Genomic DNA, 9,698 nt, shown 5'->3' on the forward strand with positions numbered 1-9,698 from the left:
CCTGAATGGAGAGGAATAGAAGAACCTTTGAAGGTAACTCCCTACCCTTTGAGAACTTTTAACCAACATCAACAATCGATTTGGTTATGGTTGTCTATGACAAAATAAGGGTGGGGGATTTCAAAAGTTGATGTGATGGCAAACCTTAGCAGCCTCTTTCTTCTCCTCAGGTGTGCTCGTAGTAGACCACGATATTTTTGGACTGCACCTTCTGCTGGAAGTATTAAGCTTAACTTTGATAGGAATTCTCTGGGAAACCAAGGTATTGCTGGAAATTGGTGGTGTAGTGCGTGATTCCTTGGGTTCCATAATTCTCTCTTCAGCTGATCCGATTGGGGTCAAAACAGCAAATTATGTTGAATTAAACGCTCTGTTGTGTGGGCTGAAAATTTTGTTTAAGAAGAATTTGAGAACGAATATTTGGCTTGAAGGGGATTCTTTGAATGTGATTAAGTGGTGCAAAAAAGAACATCGGGTTCCATGGGAGCTCCGTTCTCTTTGGTTGCAAATCATGGAGGTGTTGTGTTGCCTTTGCTTTTGTTCTCCTCTGATGTAATCTCTTTTAATTAGTCATCAATAAAAGTTTTGAACATTTGTCAAAAAAACAAGTCCAAACTACAAGGACAAGACTATTCCACCGATATTTTTTGGATAAGCCGAAATGTGTTGTATAGAAAAGCCAGGTGGGGAGTTTTTTTTTCCTTTTTTTTTTTGGTTAGTTTTTTTCCTTAATGTTTTTTTTTATTTTACTGTCGGTGTCGTAAATTGATTTAGATCCATCATGGAGATTTCTGAACTGCACTTTGTTCAACATTATCAAAATGTGCATGTAGAAAATTGCGGAAAACATGATCGATCCAAGTGTAGTAATCCCTAAAATTTGGACAATAGCTAGATAATAAAATTTAAACTAGATAATAAAAACTTAACTAGACGTTTAAGTCTCTTGGAGATACGTTACGTTGTCACCTTCTTCTGCTGAAATCTCTCTAAAATGAAGCAGGGTTCTAATAGTATGCACCCATGCTGGTGAAGACCACCTTCAGCTTTGGTTTGCACACCTAAAAGTTGAACATTGATCCACAAAATGTTACTGATTTGGCCAGACTGTGGAATAGGAAACAACATAGTTGCCCTCGTGATGTTGTCAAAATTAAGAGAGGGAAATCGTCAGCTTACTCATCTCTGCTAGAATAAACCAAGAGAAATGTGCAATAAGCAGCTTTGCAAGAATCCATAGAGAGATTAGCACCTTCTTCACTCAATTTGTTGGAACTTAGGGAGATAAAGCAACAACTTGCTCATATTACTCTGTTAGTATTGTAAACAAGAAACCAGCGCCTATGCTGACATTAAAATAACAAAATGAAAATAAAAAGCAAGAATAACAAAGTAAAAATACAAAACAGTTACCGATAGTGGTGATCCACTTAAAGTTGTTCACTAGGATAAAAGAAACTCTGATTTGTGCTGCAACTTGATGATGTGATGGCAAAATCCTTTCCCTCAGTGGATCCAGTGGGAGCTCTTTTGCCACACCCATCATGAAGGCAATTATATGCCAGATGGTCTATCTATTGAGGGGATAAGAGTTAGGGCTGTTGCCTCGTTCTGGCACTAGCTTGTTTTTTGTATTTTTTATTTGTGTCATTATCATCACCATCCGAACTTTATCCCAACAATTTGGGATCGCCAACATGAATCCCATTCCGCCATTTTGCTCTATAAATGGCCATACCCTTTGTCAGACTATAAGTCACCGTATATATTCTCGCTACTGCCATCCATATCCTTTTAGGCCTTCTCCTTTCCCTTTTAGAGGCTTCCACTTGAATCAAATCGCACCTCCTAATGAGTATTGTTTCAGGTCGATACTACATATGGCTAGACTACCTGAGTCTATTTTCCCTCGTCTTATAACCTATTAGAGCCACTCCTAAGTTCCCTCAGAGATATTCATTCTGAGTTCTATCATTTCTTTGTTGCCACTCATCCACTCTCAACATGCTCATCATGTATACTCGTATGTTTATTTAAAAAAAACAAAGGAAAAACATATTCAAGGGGCAGTCAAGACAATAATGGTGGCATAGGTTGAGAAGTGCGATAACCGAGAGTTCCCCCAAATCAACAAAATAATGTCCTTTTTATAAAGAAGCAAAGGCTTTAATGAAAGCGTTAAACATGTGGAGTCTATTGCATGTGTAGTGACTGCATGTGGTTGTGCAATAACAATGGTTGGCAGCCGAATAAGAGGTGTGCCACACATTTGATGGTTCAGAGCACAAGCAAATGGAGCACAGAGGTCGCAATCAAACCATACACAACGACAAGTGAACGGTAGCAAATGCACAATGGCAGCAAACGAAAAAATCTGTGTGGTGGTTACTGCAGCAAAAGGGAAATCATGAACCCATACATTCTGTTGCAACCACACCAATGGCTGAACCATGCCCTCTCCTATGCATGCAAGCATAACCCCCCTTCCCTCTCTCATTTAAGTCTAAATCCAAAATTCGTTTTTGAAAGGTTGTTCTAAAAGCTTTTTCAACACACAAATTTGTCAAACAACCAACATATTATTGAAGAAAACCCTTCAGCTAAATAAATCATGGCCATCCAACATGACAATGCATTTCTAGTGAGGTTTCATGAATATACTAGAAAAATCTTGTAGAAAAGCGATAGAAAGAAATCCTCATAACTTAAGCTGCCATTACTGTTGGACACCACAATCAAGGTTACATTTCTTCCAATCTTATTGGCTCATTGTCACCATGGATGTTGACATATGGTTACTGGGCTAGAAACTTTTTACCACAATCACTGGTCAGTGTCTTGGGCAGTGAGTGTGGTGGGGTGTGAAGACAACATTTTCTCTAAGGAATCATTTCGGGAAAATCATTGCAGAATTGCCATCCAAGCACAGCGTTAATGCAATTAATGTGCCAGTCTTAGCACTTGAAACACCAAGAAGCAATCACAGCAAATTGATATGTTGCTGGAACCAAATGCAAGGTTATGGGACTGGCATGGACACATTTACTTGGCTTTGCTCTTATTGAAGTAAGTCATGAAATTGCGAGAATCAAAGAGATCATGTGCAGGATGGATTTTAGGGTTAAGGAGGGTTGATTAAGTATCTGCGGTTGGGCCTTTGCATCAAGAAATCCAGGAGAAGGCCTCTAGTAACAAAATAGAAAGAAGTTTGAAACTTTTAACAACAGCTGGCTCCATGAAAAGACAGTTACTCTAAGGGGAAGATATGCTAAGATTGTAAACCTTGGTAGTGTATGTATGTATGAAGTTGATATTATGTATTTTGTGCATTACTCTTGTCGTTTAGTGAAAATTTCAACAATACTCTCTGTAATGACAAAAGCTATCATTATTCATTTTAAAGATATTGAATAATTAAAGGACCCGGTTTCTATGTAGAAATGCGGGCCTATTAATAAATCTATTTTTGATATGGATTTTTGGACTTAATTTTTAAGGAAATGTAATCTCTAACATGGAGATCATGAATATGAAAAAATAAGTAAATTTTAATTACTAGAAATAATAATTCTAGAAAGAAAACATTTGGACCATTAGTTTCCATTGTTTTTAGATGGAACACCTAACTGCATCTATCTTTAAGATGGATGCCTTACACTTTTTGGAATATGTAGTCATGCAGTCCATCCCACAAAAGACAATTTTCCATAATTAAAAGGGCAACAATGTCAAATTTAACGGTTCACACCCCTTTCTAAATGTAACCTATAGGATTTTATAGGATGTTACCATTAGAAAAACCCTTTAATAAAATAAATAACAAAATAAAATTTAAAATATGAATTATACATATAGTTGTCCCAACATTTCTAGAGTGTAGTTTTTTAAAAAGAAATTTACTTGGAGGACCAAGATGAGATACGCCCACGAATTTTAGGGTACATGGGGCTTCTACTTTTTCTAGTGGAAAAATGTTTCGACCACGCAAATCTGACCATCCATTTCTGGATACTTCAATTTTGGCCGTTGGGCTTATACTGTTTCATAGGTCAAAGGCTGGTTGGCTTACATGATCAATTGTAAATTATAATATATCTTCACATATCAATTAATACATTAGATATGGCTATACATAATAACGTGCATATTAACATTAGTAACTATATATTTATCCAATGAATATGCATATAGTAGCAATTATATAATCATATATGAGCAGTAGTTTATCGATTTATGGTTAGCGAGTAATTTATTATAGGCCGCATTTGGAACTAGTCTACTGAAGGGATTGAATTATTTGTTAATTCAATGAAAAACAAGTTCTGTTTCTTTTAGCCCTGTGGGTGTCCGGTGTTTCTTTGAGAACTTGGGTCCAAAAGTCCGTCACCCATGAATATGGAGAGGATCAAGCAGGCTGTTTTTCACTACCAAATGGGTGAAGGGTAAAGGTGGCCCCATTACTGAAATTTGGTCCAAACCAAACAGGGGCAGAGAGATTAATATTTGCTATTCACATACATATTTAGGCCAAATATGAACCAGAAAATCTCGGCCACCTAGGTGCATGTGGTGGGTGCTAAGGCACTTGCTGAAATACCTAGGTTCACTAACAGGGAGTGGCCTCACCCAAACTACCTTGGCACACAATCTAGTTAAATTTTTGCTATGTAATACTTCGTTTCATCTGTCATATAAGCCAAACAACATTATTTGGCAGTAGCCACTTCGATGCCCAAAATAAAATGTCACTTCATTTATGAAGAGAAAATGTACTAGTTTATTTTGGCCGACGCCAATTAGTTGGGTAAAGGTTCTGATGACGATGATAATGAAATGTACTAGTTTATTTGTTGATGAACCTGTAATGTTTTCTATAAGAGAGCAGCAAAAATCAATAATTTAGCATATCAGACATTCAATGTATGAGGGCCCTCTCTGATTCCATTGCAGTCAATTTATTAAAGTGTCACAATGTTTCATTGATGAGCATAGCAGACAAAATAGCAGTTTCTTAAAAGTAAATAAGATGATCAGATTTACAAAAGGCGCAGATGTGGTCACTTACTTTTCTAATAAATCTCCAACTCTGTGGGTGGCCAAATCAGTCCAGAATCTAGGCACTTCATTGGCATTTGGTGGTCCATCAACTTCCATCCTCTTAAATATAAATCTTGTCAATGGCCTTCTGAATTTGGTTTCAAGAATTCAGTCTCCACAATATATAGTTCACAAATATCCCTATTCATATTTCTCATTGTATAATTGAATGTGCAGACTATGTGAATCTGATTTTATTTCATTTCTCTTTTCCTACCAGGTACCAGGTACCAGAACGCCTTGTTATTATAATGATGCTTCGGATGAAACATAATGAGATTGAATGCAACATATAGAACTACATACATAGAAGTGTAATTTGCTGACAGGAGAGAAGGCACAATGATTACCAGGGTATAATGTGGACCTCTACATTTTTTAGTTATTTTTATAAGAAAAAAGTCCTCTAGACTTAGCAAACAATGGTTGTGAGTTGAGGTCAACAGCCCATGGACTGCAACAAATCGGAAGCAAGCACAAAGAAATTCGTGCCAACAAAATTCATGCTTAGTTCACAGCACCATGCGAAGTTAAAAGCTAACCCAGCCAAGCGATTCTTTCTGCCCGTGATGCATGGCTCACTGTAGAAATCTTTGAAATCCATATCAGAAATACTGCTTTTTCTTCAATAACCAGTAAAAAAGAAAGAGCAGAAAATATAAAGCTTATATGGTGGGCACCTAGCAGCAGTTCAGATTTTGTGCAGTCACTCAAATGAATTTGAAATAAAAAAAATCCACAAGAGGAATATACAATCTGGTGGTTTCTCTGATCTTCGATTTCCAGGCAAATAATGAGTAAATGACAACTTAAACATTAATAAATATTTTGATACATCATATATAGACAATGTCAAAAGGACCAATAGACAAGATACTCATTCTAGTCCCTCTATAAACTTCAAGAGAGAAACAATTATTTTTTATACAAGTCGTCACAATCATTATTGATCATTGGATATGAAATCGAGCAGTTGAGGATGTCATTGGTTGGGCATAATGTCCAAAATAAAATTTCTCGAATGTTGTGACACATTTCAATTTATTTGGTTTTACATCCAATGGCTAAAAAACATTGTGACCTCCTTGTACTAAAAGTAAATGGTCTCATAGTATAAAATCCTGTAACCAATCAAAAGCAACTGTTCAATGTTTTTTATGCCAAGAAATAAAAGGTGTCCTTTGGAATATACTCAAGAGACCATCAGCAGACAGAAAAGTAAAAAACCATTAAAAATATGCAAGCTTATTCCCCGTTTTACTCAATGTATCTTCAACAAATAAACCAAATAAGTTTGTTGCTAGCAGCTCAACAATCTCAAAGAAGCATTGGTTTAATTCCATGATTTGCTCTGTGCCTTTGCCTAAAAGCCAGTATCACCAATGAAAAAAAGAATCAGTTCACCAAATCATGAAGAGTTTGTGCATGTGCACAATGTATCATATTAAAAAATAAAATAAAATCAAGAACATCTTATCGTTAATATTCTAAGAAGAACACGATACACTGTATTAATCCAGAAGAGCTTTATAAATGTCCTTTAAAGCTAGATTTGAAACTCAATACAAAGTTATAAAAGTCTAGTGTACCGCAAATACTTCTCAAAACTTTCAATGTCGAATCAGATGAGACTATTGGATGCCAAATTGCCAATCCATAGGCACGTTCATGAGCTAGCTACAAAATACAAGTCATCTATAATACCTATAATAAGAACTAGAAGTAACAAAATTCAAGAACATGCCTCACATCTCAGTACATATGGGGGGACGTCTAGACATTACATGTTGACTGCTACATTTTGTGCGGAGCTTCTTTTAACAACTCCTCTCTCACAAAGCTCGTTCAATAAATTCAAAGCCTCCTTAGGCCTCCCTTCATTTGCAACACCCTCAATAAGAATAGTGTATGTTGACTCAGTGGGCTTGCATCCTTTGGAAACCATGTGAGCCAGAAAATCGATAGCCTGACCTGTCCTTTGTGCCTTACATAGCCCCAAGATAAGGGCATTGTACGTGATGGCATTGGGCCCGATACCCTTACCTTCCATCTCAAAAAAGAACTCAATTGCTTTGTCCACTTTGCCTTCACGGCTAAGCCCCGAAACTAAAGACGAATAAGTAATTACATCAGGATGAAGGCCCTTAGCTAACATCTCATTTCGAAGTTCAATCGCCTCTTCTGTCTTCCCCATCTTTGACAACCCATCAATCACCGTGTTATAAGTAATCAGCACAGGCGAGCAACCTTTACTCCTTAACTGCCTAAGTATTTCTAAGGCAGCATCAACCTTCCCATCCTTGCACAAGGCGGTAAGCAATGTATTGTATGTGACTATGTCAGGAAAACACCCTCTCAATACCATCACCTCCAAATACTCAATTACTCGATCCATGTTCTTCTCTTTGCAAAACCCATGAAGAATGGGGTTGTAACTCAATGAATTAGGGGTGCAACCATGCTCAGGCATCCTCTCCAAAACATCAATAGCTCGTCTCATAAGCCCCTTCCTACATAAAAAATTAATCAAAATATTGAAAGTCACTACACTTGGCGAGCAACCATTCTCGATCATTTCAGAGAGTAGCTTCTCAGCATCCATCCATCTACCTGTGCTGCACATACTCCTCAAAATTATGTTATGGGTGATCACATTGGGCCGACAACCGTAAGAAGGCATGCTATTGAGGAACTTTATGGCTTCATTGAGTTTTCCTTCTTTGCAAATCCCATTGATGAGAACGTTATAAGTCACAACATCAGGCTTGCACCCTTTGCTCCTCATCTCATCAAGCAACTTCATTGCTTGCCCAACTCCACTCTCCTTGCAAGTGGCTTCAATAAGAATGGTATAAGTGATAACATCAGGGAAACAACCTCTATTCATCATTCGATCAAGCACTTCCATGGCTTGTTTAAGCTTCCCCTCATCACATAAGCTTCGAAGAATCGTATTATAGGTTACAACATCAGGAGAGCAACTCATTCGCTCTAAAACTAGAAGGGCGTTATCTACTTCTCCTGATTTACAATACCCACTTATAAGAACATTATATGTGATAACATCAGGAACTGCACCTGATTCATCTATTATTTCCATGACTCGAGTTCCTTTCTTGGTCTTACCAATTTTGCAGAAGCCTCTGATGAGGCTTGTGCAGGGTATAATATCCGGAATTTCTCCATTTCTCGCCATATTTTCAAGGAAAACTAAAGCTTCCTCCAATTCACCATTCCTTACGTGGCGTTTGAGAAGGTCGTTACTCTCGAAGTCATCGAACTCCGGAGAGGTAACAGAGGTGGAGAAGCTTCCACTATTGAAAGATTCATTGGGGCTCCTGGAAAAGCTAACGGGAAGCTCTTCCAATTGAGAAAACCCATTACTGGTCACTGTTTGAGCTTTCCAAAGAGCTTTCACATGAACTCTCTCTATCTTTATGGTTTTTTCGAGCTTTCTCTTACTGTGAAGAACAGAGCAAAAAACCCTATACGTAGCATCCCCAATGGAGCATTTGGAAGGTAACAAATCATGTGTATTATGAGAATTCGGCATGAAATAGATCCCATAGGATTGTTTTAGTGGGATTAAAGAAGCCATTTCTTCTGGTTTTTCGTTTTCTCTTATCAATGTTTAGAATGGAAACTCAATTGAAGACCCACAAAGATATGCAAGCGAGCATGAGTTGCCTATACTCTGAAAAAGACAGCTCACCAATACGAAAAACAAGAACAAGCGAGAAAGAAGAAGGAAAAGGTATGAAGCTCAATAGAATGAATAAGAAAACAGTGTTTCTCGTGAGAGAGAGAGAGAGAGAGAGAGAGAGAGAGAGAGAGAGAGAGCAAATGTGCAGTAAAGAAAGACCTTGAAGGCGATAACTGCTGTGTGGGACAATGACAGTGATAGTATCAGACTCTCGAGAAGGCAGAGCCAAGCCAACGCTCTTCCTGGTCGATACTCGCCATCTCTCTCTCTCTACTTGGCCCTGTTTCTTTCCCACAGGGATATTATGCATCACCCCCAAAATATATCTTACTCCCTCGGGAGTGCACTGTCATTTACTCCCTCACACAAGATATATGGGCCTAATTTTTAGACCTCAAGTTTCGGGAATGCAATTTCTAGAATAATTTCAGCAAAGGAAATCCGAAAAAACTCTCTATGTAGTACAGTAGTAGCGCAAACTTTGCTTTTTAAAAAATCATTTTTATATGATTCTCATTATAAAAAAGACACGGTTTCTATGTGGCGAGCTTGCATAATGTAGAAATACAGGTTTGGCATTACATATATTTTTTAAATATAATTTAGTTTTAATTTTTAGAAAATATATAATTTTTAATATGGAGATCATGAGTATAAAAAAAAAAAAAAATTGAAAACTAAAAATAATAATTATATTAAAAAAATATTTGGACGGTTAATTACACTTGTTTTTAGATGAAACACCTATTTGCATCCATCATTAAGATGGACGCTTTATACTTTTAGACAGCATATTGTAGAAATGTGATCCAGCCCCGCATGAAACAATTTTCCTTATTAAAAAAATGAACCTAGGTGTTTTGAAAAATAGAGTAGATGCGCAGTATAGTCCTACAGG

The 9,698-nt window shown here is 37.2% G+C and overlaps 1 protein-coding gene and 1 long non-coding RNA gene across 2 annotated transcripts; both read right to left on the bottom strand.

The window, feature by feature from the left end:
- Positions 1–780: 780 nt before the first annotated feature.
- On the bottom strand, positions 781–9,329 carry LOC148779209 (uncharacterized). Its single transcript, XR_016047734.1, has 3 exons — positions 8,960–9,329; positions 5,066–5,185; positions 781–1,185 (listed from the first exon to the last, which is right to left on the bottom strand). It is a non-coding gene; the product is annotated as an uncharacterized LOC148779209 (long non-coding RNA).
- Positions 6,605–8,964, bottom strand: LOC18446406 (Pentatricopeptide repeat (PPR-like) superfamily protein). The gene has a single exon (XM_011629573.3). The coding sequence runs from the start codon at positions 8,693–8,695 to the stop codon at positions 6,878–6,880; it is 1,818 nt and encodes a 605-aa protein (XP_011627875.2). The 5' UTR covers positions 8,696–8,964; the 3' UTR covers positions 6,605–6,877.
- Positions 9,330–9,698: the final 369 nt, after the last annotated feature.

Source organism: Amborella trichopoda, chromosome 13 (assembly GCF_054954075.1).
Source record: "Amborella trichopoda isolate Santa Cruz 75 chromosome 13, AtrichopodaSantaCruz75HAP2 v2.0, whole genome shotgun sequence".
NCBI classification, from domain to species: Eukaryota; Viridiplantae; Streptophyta; class Magnoliopsida; order Amborellales; family Amborellaceae; genus Amborella; species Amborella trichopoda.

Excerpts from the sequence above, each read along its gene's own strand:
- LOC18446406 (XM_011629573.3), bottom strand. The coding sequence starts at position 8,695 with ATGGCTTCTTTAATCCCACTAAAACAATCCTATGGGATCTATTTCATG.